The sequence below is a fragment of the Charadrius vociferus genome, unplaced genomic scaffold (genome assembly GCF_000708025.1).
Source record: "Charadrius vociferus isolate BGI_N301 unplaced genomic scaffold, ASM70802v2 scaffold325, whole genome shotgun sequence".
Taxonomy (NCBI): Eukaryota; Metazoa; Chordata; class Aves; order Charadriiformes; family Charadriidae; genus Charadrius; species Charadrius vociferus.
The window spans coordinates 1,167,706-1,186,443 of NW_009648526.1; the positions used below are offsets into that span (position 1 = coordinate 1,167,706).

Below are 18,738 nucleotides of genomic sequence, written 5' to 3' on the forward strand. Positions count from 1 at the left end.
AGCATGGGCTACAACAGACAGGACAACTTCAAAAAACAATTTGCATTTAACTACCCACTGGAGGCCCCACCAAATTCTGGCGTTGCTTAATGATACACCTTTGTTCACAAAAATATAAACGTGCACAAGGCTAAAGCAGATGAGAAGAAAAGGAAGATGTTGTTTCCAAGCACTAGTTTATAAGGGTACTAATGTACATGGAAAATTTGTCGAGTTCACTATTAATTATAAGCTAATGCAAAAAGCTGGTTTGGCAGTAAGATTGGTATGGTGAAGTAACTCAGAGGAAGGGCAAAATTCCTCTACAAGAGAAACATGAAAGTACAGTTCCCTTCAGTGAAGAGAATGATACGGAAAGGACAGGCAGGAGAGAATCCATCACACATGGATATAAGCCCAAAGACTTACAGACTTAGTAGCTGACCAGGAAGAAAGTAAATTCAAGTCCCTGGAGTGGTCTTGAGGTTTATAGCTTTATAAGTGAATAAATAATAAGAAAGATAATAGAGTCAGCATTATGTAGGGTCAGACAAACGATTTTATGCAGACAAAGCAATGCTATATTTGAAATGACTGGCAGTAGAAAAAGAGCAATATAGAGCCTCCAAGTCGTATGGGTGGTAAGAGAGTGGAAAAAAGGCAACTGAACATAAGTGAAATAAGGCGCCTTGTAGTTTTTGTTGTAGTGTTCTACAGTGAATATCATTGACTACTGATAAAATTTGAAGTGTTACTAAAATACCGAGGATCAGATTTTGAATGATCCTTTCTTCGTCCTCTTTTTTGTACTCCATCATTCCAATGTACTCTTTGGACAAAGTTGGCACATGAGCTTCAGCTGTCAAACACAAGAGCACTGTTACCTGCAGGTAAAGAGCTAAGCTAACATTCATGTAAGAACAAACAATTGGAGTAAAGCAGTTTTCTCTGTAATAAACAGAGTATCGGCTCTGTTCACAATAACACTTTCAGCTTATGGTTCCAAGCATTATGAGTTAAACAGCATTTATATTATTAATGTGATTAGTTTTGCTGCATTCAGTAGAATTACTTGCACTAAATAAGACAAATACATCTTTACATTAGCCACCTCTGCAATGTTTTGAAGTGTATTCTATAGTGAAGAATTACTTGCTATATAAGAGCTTTGTACAAACTAATTTCAAATCAGGAACCATCCGCCATCTGAAGGTAACAGGAGGTGCTACTCATCTGATGCAAAACTAACACTCTGTTGGCTCAGAGACGGTTTGTGTAAGGGTATGAATTAACTTTTGTTGACAGAACCTGATGCCTCTGGCTTAATCTTTTATCGTATAGTCTAGGTCCCATATGTGCCCATTATTTAGCTGGAAAACAATACAGGAAAGGGCTTTTATATAACTTCTGTTGATGGCTCCCTGGCACTTTTTTCTGAGGTTTTAAAATTTCTAACCCCACCCCAAGCCCTACCTTTTTCTTTTTTTTTTTTAATATACTTTCTTTCAAACACACATTGAACATCCAAATCTGTATCTATAAACAAAACAATTATGTAATATCTTACTTTTTTCAATAGTCCTGGTAAGAGTTTTGATCTGATCCTCCAATTTCTTTATTATTCTATCTTTCATGTCTAGTTTTTCTTCAAGATCCTGTAATAATCAAAGTCAGTGAGTTCAGAGCAACCACAATTAAAAAATGTCTTCTACTGCTACATGTTAATGCCACCATTAAAGAGTACTCTGCTGTGCTTTTAATTATATTTGGTAGAAGAAATATGAAACCTTCATATCTTTTTTCTCACCCAATGAATTGAGAAAACATCCTGCCCATACCATGAAACCATGATTTCTTTCTTTTTAACCTGCATTTCAGGTACAGTTTCTTAGTAACAGTTTCATTTGCTCACCATGTTTTCCACAGTAAGTCGAGTTGTTTCTTGCTTTATCTTGCTTTTTACTTCATCCTGGATTTCATCTTGCATCACACCATTGCTCAGCCCCTCAATTCCTTGGGTTGTGACTTTCAGTCTCTCTTTTTCTTTTATGTCTATTTCATTCTGGGCCTCATTTGTTCTAAGAATAGATAGGAAGCTTTGTCTCTTATTCTTCTTTCATTAAAGTATAGTCGTATCATACTGTCCATTACTTATAAACTGCACGCAAGGCTGTAAGGCAAACCTTACGCTGGATATGGTACTTTAAAGAGTTTAAGTGACTTTGTTATCCCAGCTTATGGCAACTACATTTCTTACATTAAAAAAAATAAGAAATATATATATGTATTTACCGTCTTTGTGTTCTATCCCCTTCTAGCTCATAATGCAGCCGATTAGACATCTCTTTCATTTTTTTCAGTAATAATTAGCAACAAAACCCAAAACAAAAGAAAAACAACAAAATCACATTTGCTTACTGTTCTGTACTAGTATTTAGTAAAACTCTTCTTTCACTCATAATTTTGTTTCATCTAATGAAATTGAATGACATGCCAGATAGTGTATCAGAGAAATATCTGACTACTCCACACCACACAGAAGATGATATGGGATGGGGAATTTTGACACTACTAACTTCTTGCAGTTGATAGTAAAACTACTGGCAAATTTTATGTCAGTTGATTGGGAAGACACTACAGTTAGACCGACTCAGAAACCTCAGCAAAGTATGCTTTCCTAAATTGAGAAGAGTTTTCAAACAAGCAAATTTAGCAAGAACGTTTCCCTCTGTCTCCCACTCTGAATTTTTCAACACCCTCTGAAATCCACTACACAGAGTATGCCTTAAGTTCCAAAATATATTTCCTTTTTATGACTGTTTCCAAAGGACATACTCCATGGCACATACTAATACACTTGCAGACATCCAAACCATAGAACTGAATAACCTAAAAAAGGTTAAAAAAAGAAAAAATACACATACTTGCATATATTTTATTCTTTAATAACAGAAATATAAACTACACAACACATTTTTCATCGTGGTTCTTACATTTTACTATCAAGAAAGTAAGTAATAAGGCAATTAAGTTATCATGTAATATTGTTTCAGCTTTTAAAAATTCAAATATAGAGAATTCATCATGTTCATCTTAAATAAATGTAAGACTAGGGACCATATCAGTACTTTACCTTTCAGCTTTACAGTCTGTTCTTGAAGTCGGTTTTCAAGATCTAATTTTTGATTTTCAAGTTCAGAAACTTGTCGTTTAAGATCTGGGATTACCTTTTAGAGAAAGAGGAGATTTGTGAATTTCACCACCTTCCTTCTTTTCAAATGTCTGCAATAGTTCCTGTGACATTGGAAGACCTTCAACTGCAAATAGCCAAAGACTGCAGAGATGCTGTGAGGGAGTGCTGCTACCTACTTGCCTGACTTGTTTAACTTTTCTGGAGGCATCTGCTGCTGGCCACTCTTAAAAATGAGATAGTGAGTTAACTAAATGTTTGGACTGGCCTAGTACTATGATTCTTCAGTTCTAGTTTGAAGGAAGCACTGTGGCTTTAATTTCCCTAGCTCAATTAACACTGCAAAAAACCTCAATGTCATAAAATCATATTTTAAAAATGACATTATAAGTAACTTTTCCTTATGTTTTCAGTTTTAGTAACTTTGTTTTGAGAATATTTCTTTAGTTATTTTTAACTGAGCAAAAAAATTATATGATATATACTATCCTCTGGAATAACAGCACTTCCTTGTGTTAGATTGCTTTTACACAGTACTAATAATTTGAGTCTGAAGCCTTGCGGGCAATTTGTTAGCATCTTGATACACTTAGCTGCCCTCTGGTGGGGAGAGCCTCAGAACTGCACAAACCTGTAGCCACCATAAAGCCCATAGGTGTCTGGTTTTTCACTACCAAATTATAGAACTTGCCAACATGAGAGATAAAAAATTGCTTTAGAGAGGCTTCTAAGAAAAAGATGCTAACTTCTGTCCTGTGACTACAGGGAAAGCATGAAGTAACTAAATTCTGAACTGGAATGCCTCAGTACAATGAAAATTGGAGCTGGTTGCTGTGGGTTGACCCCACTTTTTATAGCTGAGCATGACATTATATGGTAGGGGATGCCCTTGTGGTCAGCTCAGGTCGGCTGGCCAGGCTGAGTGCCCTACAAACTTCTTGCCCACCCCCAGCTTAACTCGCTGAGGAGGAGCAGAGTAGGAAAAAGAAAAAGCCTTGACACTGTGCAAGCTCTGTTCAGCAACAGCCAAAACACTGTCATGTTATCAATACTGTTTTACCCACAAATCCAAAACGCAGCATCACACAGACTGCTACAAAGAAACTGAACTCCATCTTAGATGGATACAGTACACTGTTTTAATACTGACCTATGGAAAGTTACAGTATCACAAAACTGCTTTTCATTAAGTCTGAAATACTAAAAGTGTTCCATCAGAAAAAAATACATGGCTGACCAAAAAATAGCTTTTTTTTTTTTAATTATCAGATGAGAAGACTAAATTAGGTAGGTATTAAAAAAGGTATGGTGAGCTAACTTTCTTGTCACTGTTAAACGTCTGATTCCTTTTTTTTTGTTAAAATTCTGTGTAAATAAAAACACTAAATAAATACTGGCTTCTTCATGACTTCCATTATAAAGCTGCATTATCTGTAGAAATTATTGCACCCCTCAAAAGTTCCTTGCATTGTTGAGAAACACAACCAAAATATGTGCATGAGCTCAGCAATGGACATCCTGGCAACATTATGAAGTTCAAAACTTCTTTTATAAAATCTGAATATTCAGCGACATAAGAGTACAAGTGTTCAAACGCATTCTAAAGACTCTCAGCGTCTCCCTAGCTATCAACAACAGAAGCCAAAGCCTCTGTGTGCGTACTATACATGAAGTCAGAGTTTGTAAAATGGTATTTTGCCATTCTGTGATTAGAGTCAAATCTCAGTTCAGTTTTATGCAAAAGAAAAAGCAAAAAGCCTCTGTGAAGCTGCCCCAACAAGAGGTACACTCAGATGACAAATTTGGCTGCCTCCTAACACACTACCCCAGCATGCAGGGGAAGAGCCTGTATGGGTGTGCAATCTTAGACGGCCCTATCTGTTCAAGCCTTGAGATTTCAAGGATATGGACTCAAGATTTTGAGGGCTTTGTGCCACAAACACATTTGGATTGTTTTACTAAGTAACAAAAACATACATTGCTTTATTACACCTTGATCTTACCAGGTTTTCTGAAGTTAGCCTGCTAACTTCAAGTCGAATACCATCATTTATGTCATTTTCCTCTCGAAATAATTTTTGTAGATGATTAATATCTTGGCTAAGATGTTCAACTTTAAAGTTCAAACCTTCAATCTCCTTTTCATATATTTCTTTCTGAGACTGAAAATGACTTTCCAATACTCTGTTAAAAAAAGGGAGAAAGAACATCTCAGATGTAGTAAGACCTCAATGCAATGGGTCAAGTTTAATATGTAAAGTGAAAACAAAGTACTGTGGTTAACGTGCAGACATTCCATTACATCACCTGTGCATTAAGGGAGTTGAAAGTTATGCATGATAACTCAGAGGAAACCCATTTCCCTTGACTGACACATACACACTTCTCTCGCTGACTTAGTAAAAGTTTGTTAAAGTGATTTTAAGCTGCTCAGCCAGTCAAACAATGTAACGTTTGTTCATTTTTTAAACAGAAGTTTCCGTTTATTTTCTAGATGACAGCTTGGAGTTATAAAAACATTGAAGAACTGAACTAACCTGGTAGCTTTTTTCAAGCCCTCATAAGCAAACCACAGTTCTCCATCCTCATTTAAGTGTTCCAAATCCTCCGTAGAGAGTCTAGAATACAAAGCAGTATCATTAGCATGCAGGTGAACAAAATGTATTTCTTAAGCTTTTTTTAAAGAGAACTCAGAACAAAATTACCTGCTTCTTACATCTTCAAAATCATAACTTTCAAGAAGCTGTTTTGTAACTTCTGACATCTTTTCTGGGAAAAAAAAAAAAAAAAAAAAAGTTTATTACATGAATAATTTTCTCCACACATTTCAAATTAAGTTTAATTATAAAAATCAAGCCAACCTCTTCCTAAATCTACAAGGTTCTTTCCTGGTACTCAGTAAATATATCTGAGTTACTACAAGAATATGATGAGGGCCTTGGTTCTACTTCTGGACATGTAAGGAACACTAGGTAGGTATACCACCAATACTGATTTTTTTCTAAACACATCAAACTTTCAGCGCAAAGTTACATCTTTCTGTTCTGAATCTGGAGAACTGCTAGAGTTGTACAGATGATTTGTCATGTCAGTTGTACAGATGATTTGTCAGTGCTCAGTTACTACATTAAATGCTGGAGATACAGGTTTGCTCTATGACATTATTAGCATTGAACAAAGTGCACAACAGTAGTGCTTCTTATTAAGTACCTTTTCCAAAACAGAACCCAAGTCAGCAAGTTATTTAAGCGTATTTGATATTTATTGGACCTGAGTTTTTGTCAAAGCTAACATGGAAGAAATCAATTTAAACTGGCCTGGTTCACATCGTATTTGGTAAGTTCTCTGAATTATCTAATACATAGCTTACCCCTCAGTTCTCGCTTTTGTGAATGGGCCTGCTTTTCAACATCCAATTTTTGTGTCTGCAACAGTTCAATTTCCTTTTGCAACTCAGGTATTTTCTGAATCAGACAAAAATTACAGACTGAGACAAGGCGTGAATGACAAGGGCTAAGTATCAGTTAAATCATAAAGATAATTATAATTAAGAACAAGTTCATATAGTAAAAAGGCTTAAAATGTATTGTGTTTAAAGCATCTGGTTCTCAGGCATCAGAGCAGAACAGTGATGTGTTTGTGTCATGGAACTGACGGGGAGAAAAAAATGTGACTCTACACAAAAGTACTATTTTCAGGTTCAATTTATAAACTACATTTATAAAAAATCTCCTGAGAAACTAATACTTCCTTGCAAAAAGGAGGTAAAAAAAGATTCACATATTAAACATATAAATATTCAGGCACAATTACTCTTCAAAACATGCACTTATTCTGCAAGCAATAACTTATTCATATTTTGTACTACATGAAAACAATGCAACATAGTGGTGTATCAAATACAGCTTATTAACTACAGCTTCTTCTAAAAATGCAGAGATAAAAAAATAATCTATAAATAAAACACCCACATTCTCTACTTGCTTTATGTAGTGAAGACTCCAAAATGAAATGCGTCATAGTTTACCTGTGCTTGTTTTGTAAGTTGTCCTACTTCCATTTTCAAGCCATCCTGAATAACAATTTCTTGCTGAATTTGATGTTGTAGCTGAGTTTTTTCTTCTTTCAGAACCTTAATTTCTCCCTTTAGCATTTCAATCTCCTTTTCATAGTCTTGCTTCTGATTTTGGAAATTTTTCTCAAGCATCCTAAAAAAGACAACGAAAAGGTGGTTTTATTTTCCTACATGCATAAGTGAAAGAGTGGGCTTTGGTTTTGTCTTAATTTGAAAGAAATGTTTAATTGATGAAAACTCAAGTGAACCATAGTTACTTGAAAATGCTATCCTACATCCTCAGAATCAACACACAAAACAGATGATAATGGAATGAGAATATCCCTGGATTTCCCTCTTCCCTACATCTAATTCAGGTATTGGGACTGAATTCAAGGCTGAGTTTTTTCCACTTAAAGGCTAATTCTCTAACTCTTTGAGAGTTAGCCTACCTAAGCAGCTTTCCGCTACATTTATGTTCACAGTCACCACTGAAAAAGGACAGAGCAACAGAAAGCCCTGTGTCCTTCTCAGCAAAACATTGTAAGAAGCTTTCCATTTTTAACTAGTACCTGCTGGAATGGACGGGCTTCCAACATAATATAGCTAATAGGCAAAGCAGAAAAACTAGGAAAGAAGTCCTCTTAGTATAGTCTGAAGTTATTTGCAGCTGAAATCAGACTGAGCTGAAATGCCACACAGCTTCCAACCCTCAAGAACAGTGACTGATTGCACTCTTCAGAGAACAGCGTTTACCTGGTACCTAAGGTTCTCTGTCTGTCGTGGTTCATACTGGAAAAGCGTTACTGGGAAATAAACACTTGATCTGAGAAAAGCATGTTGCAAAGCAACAACCATTTATTGCTTAATAATAGAATTTTTAATACTGCAGATGAAATACCAAAGGGCTTAAAAACTTTCCCCCTATACTTTTAGCCAAATGTCCTTTACAAACACCACTTTCCTTTAAGCTGAATCTTTCAATTCTGTCCTTTGATATTCACTTCATAGGAATTTTGACTGGTATGGCCATCAGCTGCCCTCCCAGACCTGACTGAATTCTGAGTATGTTTCCAAAGAAACCGTTATGATCAGGGCTGCCTTTTAGTTCTCAGAAAGACACATGAAAACACAGGAAACTGCAAAAGCAAGAGCAGTCTCAAGTGTACAATATAATTTCCTGCATGTGACTGATGCACAGACAAGCATGTGCTTTTCCTCAACTGTACATGAAGTACTTCAGTACTAGCATTAATGTCCAAGAACACTGACAGATTCGTAAGTGATGTGAGCATAATACATTTACAGAAGGAGAAAGAAAGGCAGGGAAAGAGAAAAAAAAAAGAATGCTGTTTCAAAGCAATAAAATTCAGATTCCATACATTCTCTGATTTTCTTCTTTTTGTACATCATTGAAGAGTTGCTTCGTGAGGTCATCCATTTTCTCTGTCAAAAAATATTTCAATATTTCAAAGACCTTCATGCAAGTATGTGCATTTATTAAAACCGTATGACCGCAATGAGAAGTTTTGTTTTAATAAGCAATCCTTAAAATATTTTAAAGCTGAAATTACTCTCTCAAGTGCCAAAAATTATCACAGTAAATTTGACAAGTAATATTATAGAACAAAAAGGTTCTGAAACACCAAAGTGTTATTCATCTAAAGTATACTTGACCTCATGTGCTGCCTGTGTCCTTTGAAATTAGATTCATAAAAGTAATATATTAAAGGAACCAAGAATGAAGCGACATTTTGAAGGAACGCATGTGCATGAAACAGGAAACACCATAGGAGGAGAGATTTTGCTACTGAAAGAACAAATTTAATTTAATTACTAAATTGAAAGCATTTGCACTATACATTCTAAGCAAGCGAAGCTTAGGACCTACTTTTAATTTACTGTAAATTCTGTGTAAATTGAGCATTTATATTGCTTTTATTAGAACAAAAGTCATTTATCTTTGCCAAAAACCTGACTTTACAACTTTCCCCCATTATAACTCCTTTAAAACTCCTTTTAGTTATTGTACCTTTCATTTCCTCAGTTTTTTCTTGAAGCTTTATTTCTAAGGTCTCTTTCTGTTCTTGTAATTCTTTATTCAGATTCTCAAGTTTTAAGATTTTCTGTACACACAAAAAATAAGAATATACAAAATTACAAAGGAGGAGAGAAAGACACAGGTCACAGGAGGTCTTGCATTTTAACAAGCATATATGGACACCCTTCCCTGCCACCTCCTCCCCAAAAGTGAAGTTACTTAGTAACTCTCAAATCATTCATTTGATAAATCCAATAATGGAAAAGACTATTTAAACTAAAATAAAAGCACCTAGGTGGCAATTACAATGTACCTGTTCACTGTCCTCTTTATATTTTTTCCCTTTCTCTTCATATGTTCTCTTTTGAGCAGTTAACTTTTCAAGATCTAATTCAAGTTTTTGAATTGTATCCATGTCATTCATATGAGTTGAAGCAAGACTGGTCAATCGTTCCAGCAAACCATGATTTTCTCTACTCTACAAAGAGCAAGACAGGTTAAAAGAAAACAGAAAACTGCACACCTGAAACAGTTTAATAGAATTTTGAAGGAAGCACCTGACCTATTTCTGCTCACCATCCCATATCAGTCATGATTATTTCAACCAAGGACTGTTTCCATCAATTAGATTAAAGCTACCATCTTAAAGAAGATTTGGCTGGTATGGTTCTAAAAAATAAGCTGCAAAATAAACATAATATGGAATTCCCAAAAGTTACTAAATATGTTGCACCAGAGCAGTACCTCACACATCTTTCATCCTAATACAAGTAATCCCATCGAGAGATTGGACAGGCTACTTAAGAAACAGTAAAAAAAAAAAAAAAAAAAAAATGTTCATTGCGGATTCTTCTCATTGGCACAACCAACCAAAAAATATAAGGAAACTCAGGATAATTCTTCCTACCCTTGATGTAGGAAGAATACTAGTGGTTTACTGTAAAGGACCATATCCCTTACATATTCTCCTATCTTGTCAAGTAATGTATCGCTATTGTAGTTCACATAAGCCTCTAGTCAACATGAGAGCTCTGAATAAAACACATATGATAAAAAAAAATAGTACAAATCATAAACTGATTCGTGTCCCTCACCTGCTCTTCTATCTTTCTCTGCAGTTGCTGAACTCTGTATGAAAGCTGGATATTCAATACAAACCGCCGAATATTCTGAAATCTGCGCCTAGCAAGCCATGCACGGGCATATTTCTGAAGGATCACAGCCTTGTGTTCTTCAAGCATCTTTAAAATAAAATATTAACATCTGTCTATAATTATCTGTGGCTCAATCAGCATCAATTATAACTTTCTGTGAATCTGCATACACTGGTAATGACAATGCTTCTCATAGAAGTATCAAAATACAGAAATACCTGAACCACCGCAGTAATCACACTAAATGATCTGCATCAACCAGAGTTCTTGGTAGCTCAGAGATTAGATCTAAGCTACTGCATTATCAGTATTTTTATAGTAATACAAAAATAGAGTAGAAGGTATGAGAACCAGACATGCAAAAGGTAAAGTATTAGGTAACATTGCCCTTGTCTCCATCTTTCTTATAGAGCAATAGCTGTTTCTAGTTACTGAAATAAAATTTTTGATAGGCTGTACCTTCCGATATTTTTTTCTTGCTAGAAATCCTCTTGTATAAGCTTGAATTGTTACAGCAGCCACATGGATGAGCTGGCAGAGTCTACGGACCAGGTAACCCCGACAGTATTTCTGAATAATTATAGCTGCCCACGTTTGCTTCAGAGTTCTTGCAGTTATAGCTTGCCTTAATTCAAAAGACAATAAAATGTACTTAGGTCATGTTAGATTTTTCATGCTCATTCCCTCAGTCAGCCAAATCACACACACACAAAAAATATATTGAGAACAAGCATCCACTGTCTAAAATACAGCTTTTTCTTCAATCAAAGTGAAAGAGAGGGAATTATCCACAATCTTTGAAACCTGTTCCACAAGCAATTGTTCTGATGGTGTCTTTCTGAAAATTTCAAAGCCTACACACCTTCCTCTCAGTCTGCTCTGTGAATGACTGGTGCTGTTTCTCCACTGCATAATTCTTTGTAATAATTTGTACACGCCAATTTGTAGAGCCTTGTAAATTGCTTTTCCTTTCTGCTAACTGACTTCTCTGGCTTTAAAGCTATGCAGCCCAAGCCAACAACTGGGCCACACGTCATTAGCTAAGGACTGAGCTTACAGGTAGACAGGCGTCTCGGCAATCTGGTGGACAACATTTGAAATCTGTTAGAGTATTTTCTTCTTGTAAGCTGAGTAACGTGATCATTTTCAAGTCCATAATTACAATCACGAGGAAATGGAAATACAATCTGAATCGCTCTTTCGTAAAAATTACACTTCCAAATTAGCATTGGGCATTAGTTTGACCTTCTATATCCCTTCAGGCATGCCCTAGCAGCAAATTCATTTATCAGCCATAAGTACCGTACAGTCCGCTGCCCCCGGAAATACTGCTGTATTATAATAGTTGCTTGTTTTACGCGAAGGAATTTCTTCCGCTGCAGCCAGCCTCGAACACTCTTTTGGATCATGATGCATGCGTGTCTCAGTTTATCCGAACGCAGTTTTTCTAAGTAAGCAACCTGTCCTGCTCTGAAGAAAATTTTTGTTCTCCCAAACTGATATTGGTTATGATCCTGAAAAAGAAAACAATAGGTATATTAAGCTTTTAGTTTATTATTGTAGACCAGACACTCTCTTACTTTTATAAATTGTCACTTCAGGCAAGCTCTTCTGAAATGACATCATCATGCTCAGTAAGAATATCCTCTCTACATTCTTTGTAGATAGGAATATATGGGGAGAAAATTCACTTAGCAGGAAAGAACCAAAGAATTACATCCAAAAATTGCACCCTAGTGATCTCAAATTAAAGGGAGTATCTGGACTTATCATCAAGGCCTTGAAAGCAACCTCTTCACCCCTCCTACATGTCTGGTTCCTTGGGCTCAACACTACTTTTTGGTGCACGTCTGGCCTTGAATCAGCAAGCTGTTGTGAGCAAGAACTCAGGGGAGAAGCTTCTTTTAAGCTCAGGCTCTCACCCTTGGCCTGTACCAGAGCTATGCTGCATTCCACCATCAAAAGGCCTCTTGTGTGCATAAACTTCTAATACTTGACAAATGTATACCATTTACTGTTCACTGGTTTAGGTAGCATATCTTCCATTTCACAAGTGAAGAGGGGCTAAATCATCTGTCTACAGTCACATCATGACTGTGTCACAACACAAGGTTATTGACTCTCAAGCCTATATGCAACACTAAATCAGGAAAGAAAGTAATAGTGTAAATACCTTTCCTATTTGAGGAGATACTACTCTTGGCAAAAGAGACCCTTTATTAATAATAGATGCTATAATACATAATGGGTCAGTGCATACAAACTAACCTGGATTAGCCGTTGCAAAACAATCTTGCAAATCTGCTTCTTATCGTTTATGGAGAGTTCCTGCTGTGTCATAAGAATGCTGTAACGGCTGAAAAACTCAATGTAAGTCCACCTGGCAAACAAAAAGTTAAATTAAATTAATTTAAGAGACACCTAAGTATTTTTTGACATACGGAGGCCCACTGCTCTCCCTACCTGGATGGGTAACTCTGTGCACTAATCCGAATAGTTTCCAAAACACCACATGCTCGCAGTTGCTGAGCCACTCTTTTTGAATCAAACCTAAAAAAATGCAAAGTTATATTTTACATTTTTGCTGGGTTTGGCATGCTATAATAATTATAACTGTTCTACTAGCTGGATTTCTATTTCTGCCCATAGGATGCAGGGTTCCCTACTTTTTATATGGTGTCTTTCTTGCCTTTTTTTTTTTTAATGTGTGATAGGGAATATCTGGGTTTTCTTGCTTCAAAACAAAAGGAAGACTATACTTATTTTTCTCTTACAAAAAGTCCTGTTTCTTTTCAATATTAACTGTGAAAGCTCATATCACCAAGTGGCAAAGAATCATGCCAGTTTCAGTGCAAAACATACACAGAAATAAATTCCCTCAGCAGTCTATTGTGAAATAACTCTCTCTAGGTACTCTTTAGCACACTGATTATGAATAAACCAGGATTTACTCATGAATATCCAGGTTCAAGATTTTTATCCACACAGGGCATGGAAAGACCCTTTCCAATTCTAGACCAGAGCTGATGTGCTCACAGAGCACTACACTACAGTGTTGATCCAGTACTAGCTAACAGATCCCTGTGGCTGACAGATGACTATATCATTCTTTCACAAACTTATGGTAAGCTGTTCTAGTCTAATTCAGACATGTTTTTATATTATCCAAGCTATCTTCCCCCTCATTGCTATTATGCAGAATAATGAGGTCTCACCACAGTGATAGTGAAACAGTGCCATTTGTAACATGTTTTGCACAGACAGATTTTGTCTGGCTTCAAGAAAATTAGCTAATACATTGAAAATAAATAATTTAGAATCAAAGTTTCCCTCCTCCCTTCTACTCAGATATGACAAAAGCTTTTATTTCATTTGTCATTACACTACCTTCCAGCTAAAAGCAGTATAACTGAAACTAGATTCCACATCTGCTCACAAACCAGACCAATAGCTACACCAAGGTTAACTCTTGCTTACAGTTAGTGGCTATCAAGCTAGACATAGGAATTATGCAAACTATCTGGCATATATGATTGTATTACAACATTAAAGTGCTAAAAATTGGGGGTGGGGGGAGAAGCCAAGGCTATGCTCAACACTGCTCATAGCTTTCTGACCTCTAAAGCTTCTCTAAATACTTCTGTGGACAAAAGGGAAGTTCACAAAGAAAATGGCAGTGACTTTTATTCTTCAAATATGAACTGGTGCTAATCCATACTGTACAAGAGAAAACACACCTAAACAAAGTATCCATCAACTTAAATCAAAGGTGGACAATCTTTCCCCTAAAAACGGTATGACAAATGCATAGACACTAATATTCGACCAGAAAAAATTGATGATAATACAGAATTTTTGAGGTATCGATAACTACTACTAAATGATTCTATTTTTCTAAGACGACAATTTATTTTTTTTTTAATTCTGCAGTCTTGAAAGGAAAAATACGTCCTGTATGGGATGCTGTTCAACAATAAGAATTTAGATTGTTGACATGTAGCTACTGTGAAATAGAAAAATAATCTTTTAATTTTAAAGCTAATATAACAGCTCAACACCACTAACATACTTACTCAAAAGGCAACTTCTCATCATTTGGCTTTATGCATCGTACATAATGAGGGGTGGTTGCATTAAGTGTCGCCATCAGTAAAGACAAAGAACTCCGGAACTAGAAAACATCAGACATAACAGTTTTGCTAATGAAACATTTCCAGCTAAGGAAAAAGTCAAATCTTAGGGTTTTAATTCTTTGTTAGGTTTTGGCTGAACGCTGGGAGATTTTCTTATGGATTATATCTTAAACATAGGAAATTTAACAGTCCTACTGTACCTAACAGTCTCCTATATACAAATTAAACACACCTACTTATACCCAGACCTGGAGCACTGCACTGTGGCTGGCTCTTGCTATACTGAAAACTGGATAGTCCACCGTGAATAGTAACAGAATACAGCACCGTAGTCTGAGACTGCCCAGTACGCTTCTCTGAAAGTACGAGCATCACAGAATAGCACATTTATGTAGTACCTTATTGCCAACAGTCATTCGGAGCTGTTTGTTAAGTGACTTGAGAACAGGTCTTGCAGATTTGATGTTTATAGTTGAACTGAAAGGTGAAATGGACACTGGATTGTCTTGAAAAAAATTTGCACACAGATGAAACTAAAATTGTGGTGAAAGAATCACAGTTAAATACTGTGTAGCTGTAATAACATTTAAATAAAAATTACACCTACTGTAACATAAAACGCAAACCACATCCATCTTAATGCTTAGGCCAGGTATTGCAGGACTTGGAAGTGGAACTTTAAGCCACACGCAAACAATGATTGAAGAAACAGTTGCAACAATTCTGAGTCTATTGTGAAGCACTCCCACGTTTCACAGACAAAACTCAACAACTGTTAAGCTATTTCAATATGAGGAAACATGGAATAAATATAGAACAGAGTTAAAAATAAGACCACTTAAGGTTATATTTTCACAATATTTATTTTAAATTAAGAATATGTTTTTTGGTCTGATTAAGTTAGCTTCTTAATAGCAATCCTGCAGTCTGAAGGCTGTAGACCAGAAAGGGACAGGGCCTTCAAGCAGATGGGAAGTGGCAGGCACATATACGACATCTGATGTTTTCCCTGCCCTGGCATTCTCTTAACCTCTTTTGAAGAACAAACAAAGGCAGCTGTTAATGATAAGCCACCTACCAAAGCTACATGTAATGACTACAGAAAAAAAATATTAAGTTAATTGTTTGGTTTCAAGGATTCCAAAATGCTATTCAACGGAGATACTAAGAAAACAAATACACTAACATAACTAGCAAAGTAGATGCACGTGTATGAAAAAGTTGAATACTGTGTTTTTTCATCTTGCATGTTGATGTTAAAAATACACACCTGTAGACTATTAGTAAAAATTAAGACTAAAATAATTGATTCAACCTATTAAAAAAAATCTTTTTATCAGAAAAAATTATTTTAAAATCAGATCTGAATGAATTCCAGTAAAATCAGATATTCAGAAAATTAATCATTACTGATTGCTCACAAACCTTGCTCTCTTTCAAGACTTCAATCAATACTTCATGTACTGTATCTCTGTTTTTTTCCAGAAAGCCTTCATATTTATATTCTACCTGTGCAAATGGGTGAAATCATTAACTTTTCAGCAATCCATGAACAGTTAGCAAAACAGTAATTTTTACTCTCTAAGCTGCGGGGGCCAAGAGGTCTTTACTAGTCTTAAACGCGATGGATGAAGCTCTGTTTTTACCAGTTTCATTACAGCACGCATACGTACACGCATACTGCAAATTTAGAAGCAGGGCAAACTGTCAGAATCCACTATCAACTGAAATTTCCTCCTGCCTTCATTAGAAATTTCTTTCCTCGTCTCTTCATTACGCTACAATTTCAAATCAAAATACCAAAAAAGGAATACTACATTTGAAATGTAAATAACTGAGACTAAAATGTGTACAGACCACAATCTTAAGTATTTTCTTTAGACATTGCACTCTTTTTCTGCCTCTATCTTGATGATTTATTTTTATACTCTCAAATTCATTACCTTAAGCACTTCTGCTTAAAACGCATGTTACAGGCAGTATTACCAATAAATAAATATGTATCGAAGGCAGATTTTATAGAAGTTCCAAACTCGTGGTTACTATTTCCTCTATTTTGTAAGTTTGCTTCTTTTATGAATGAGGTACTGCTAGAAACAAGGTGAAATAATACTGAGTTGTTTACACTATACCTTATCAGCAAAGTGTTGAATGATGAAAGATGTGTTTGACATCCTCGGCTTTTCAAAGAGCGCATTTTTATTGACAAAATTATTATACAGCTTTTGAAGCCAGTTTTCATCTGTTCCATGAGGTAACTGTAAAAATGAGAAGGGCAATCTCTAACAAAACTCTGCTGGACTGTTAAAAACCGCAAAACTGCTTACTATCAATAAATTCTGCCTGAATAATGCATCTTCAGTGAGTTATGAGGCCTAATAACAACCAGTTTTTGTCTTTTTAGAACAGCCAGTGGCTCCTCGTAGCAAACCATTTTAAGAATGGTGGTCATATTAATGTTAATTAGAGTTAAGTCTCTGATGAGTCATAAATCATTTTGTCCTGAGAGGATGCTACCTGTAATCAGGAACAATCTGATCCCTGAGAATGCTAATAAGCAGAATAACAGATAAGCTAACGAGTTAGGGAATATTCCCTAATTTCTCCCATATTACTCCATGGTTTGGATTCTGAGAAGCATGACTTGCCAATATCACCAAAGCACCTTTTAGAGACCACTTTAAGAGAGCTCACCTTTCCCTGCCCTGTTCTTTACTGACAAAGCTACTTCAATAGGTTTGGAAGCCTAAGGGAATCACAAATATGTAGGAGAAAAGAAAATACAGATTCAGGAATTGCTACAGTCAGGATAGAAGCACAGAAAAAAAAAAATAGTGAGACTAAAGAAGAGAAAGCAAAGAAGTAGGTTTGGTGCATTAAACAAGAACCTACCTAAAAAAAGGAAGACTGGTTTTTTTGTACCAAAATTAGTGATTCGTGGAATAACTGAATTGTAGAAATATTGGAGGAAGAGACTCCTGGAGACTGGGTAGTCTAAATTCCTGCTTGGAGCAAGACTATCACCAATACTAGATCAAGCTTCTGTTTGAACTCAAATCTGGAAAGTATCCAAGGATGGGGATCCCACTGCACCTCTGCTTTACCTGTTCTAGTACTGCACTACCCTCACAATGAAGAAATCTAGTTGCTGGGTTAGATTCTAGCTAAGAATCTAGTTTTAGGTTCTTAACTTTACAAGATAAAAATAGACTTAAGTGGCTTACAATTAAAATTACCAAATAGAGGGCAAACATTGATGTTCTTTTTATGAAGAAAATGCTTTACTTCCCATTTAAAAGGAATAAAATACAGATTAACCTACAAGCTTTTTATGAGCTCATAAATACAAGAATTTTTAAATTACCAAGCACTCTTCATCCAGAAGTTCTAAAATGCCCATTTTAGCTTCAATAAGGTCAATGACGGGCTGGTTGTCATAGAAGTCTATTAAAGTCCATGGGATATCTTCCTTCATATATTCTTCTTGTTCAAGTTTAAAGACATGCTAGATATGTGAAAATTAAGAAAATGCAGGGTTACACTTAAGGAAGCAAATATATAATGCGTGCATGTGTGTGATTGCATATATAAGATAGAAACAAAGTATTTATGTAGCATATTTTTGTAGTATAGTATATGCCTGTCTTGTAAGAAAACAGAAGTTTTCATTTGTATATATGTGTGCATGTATATATATGTAAAAATAAAATATTTTTATCTATTACTGGATAGCCATTATCCAGAAATATGCATTACTCAAATACAAATAGCATTTGCTATTATCCGTCATTGATAATTTCAAAACTGAAGCACAGTAAGATAAAGAACTGTAACAAATGAAAGAACATACCAGGTTGAATTGCTGCTGCAGTTTTTCATTAGCATAATTGATGCAAAATTGTTCAAAACTATTCACATCAAACGTTTCAAAGCTGAAACACATGGAATAAGAAAAAAAATAAGGTGATGCAACAGTATTGGAGAAAAAAAAAAAATCCCTTGACATTTAAATGCAAATGGTAGTATCCTTGTAAGACTTTGGAGCTATCCTAATATTTCTAAGAAATTAAATAGCCGTAACACTAATGAAGATGCTAAGGCATTTCAAAACTTCCCTAGAAGTTAATGTTACCAAACATAACAGAGCTAAAAAAATCCAGTTAAATCTAAAAGTATCATATCAAAAT

At 35.6% G+C, this 18,738-nt stretch overlaps 1 protein-coding gene across 1 annotated transcript in view; it reads right to left on the bottom strand.

Moving 5' to 3' along the window:
- MYO5C (myosin VC) overlaps positions 1 to 18,738 on the bottom strand; it is a 38,382-nt gene that overhangs the window by 5,959 nt on the left and 13,685 nt on the right. The window contains exons 12-35 of the mRNA XM_009885765.1: positions 18,402 to 18,483; positions 17,916 to 18,056; positions 16,684 to 16,809; positions 15,977 to 16,060; positions 14,950 to 15,084; positions 14,492 to 14,589; positions 12,882 to 12,968; positions 12,687 to 12,798; positions 11,721 to 11,932; positions 10,878 to 11,043; positions 10,359 to 10,505; positions 9,578 to 9,742; positions 9,256 to 9,349; positions 8,606 to 8,669; positions 7,197 to 7,377; positions 6,540 to 6,633; positions 5,875 to 5,938; positions 5,707 to 5,787; positions 5,173 to 5,353; positions 3,112 to 3,206; positions 2,272 to 2,334; positions 1,892 to 2,057; positions 1,529 to 1,634; positions 743 to 832 (exon numbers count right to left, since the gene is read on the bottom strand). Coding sequence (XP_009884067.1) covers positions 743 to 832; positions 1,529 to 1,634; positions 1,892 to 2,057; positions 2,272 to 2,334; positions 3,112 to 3,206; positions 5,173 to 5,353; positions 5,707 to 5,787; positions 5,875 to 5,938; positions 6,540 to 6,633; positions 7,197 to 7,377; positions 8,606 to 8,669; positions 9,256 to 9,349; positions 9,578 to 9,742; positions 10,359 to 10,505; positions 10,878 to 11,043; positions 11,721 to 11,932; positions 12,687 to 12,798; positions 12,882 to 12,968; positions 14,492 to 14,589; positions 14,950 to 15,084; positions 15,977 to 16,060; positions 16,684 to 16,809; positions 17,916 to 18,056; positions 18,402 to 18,483 — 2,834 coding nt within the window. The remainder of the gene's footprint in view (positions 1 to 742; positions 833 to 1,528; positions 1,635 to 1,891; positions 2,058 to 2,271; positions 2,335 to 3,111; positions 3,207 to 5,172; positions 5,354 to 5,706; positions 5,788 to 5,874; positions 5,939 to 6,539; positions 6,634 to 7,196; positions 7,378 to 8,605; positions 8,670 to 9,255; positions 9,350 to 9,577; positions 9,743 to 10,358; positions 10,506 to 10,877; positions 11,044 to 11,720; positions 11,933 to 12,686; positions 12,799 to 12,881; positions 12,969 to 14,491; positions 14,590 to 14,949; positions 15,085 to 15,976; positions 16,061 to 16,683; positions 16,810 to 17,915; positions 18,057 to 18,401; positions 18,484 to 18,738) is intronic.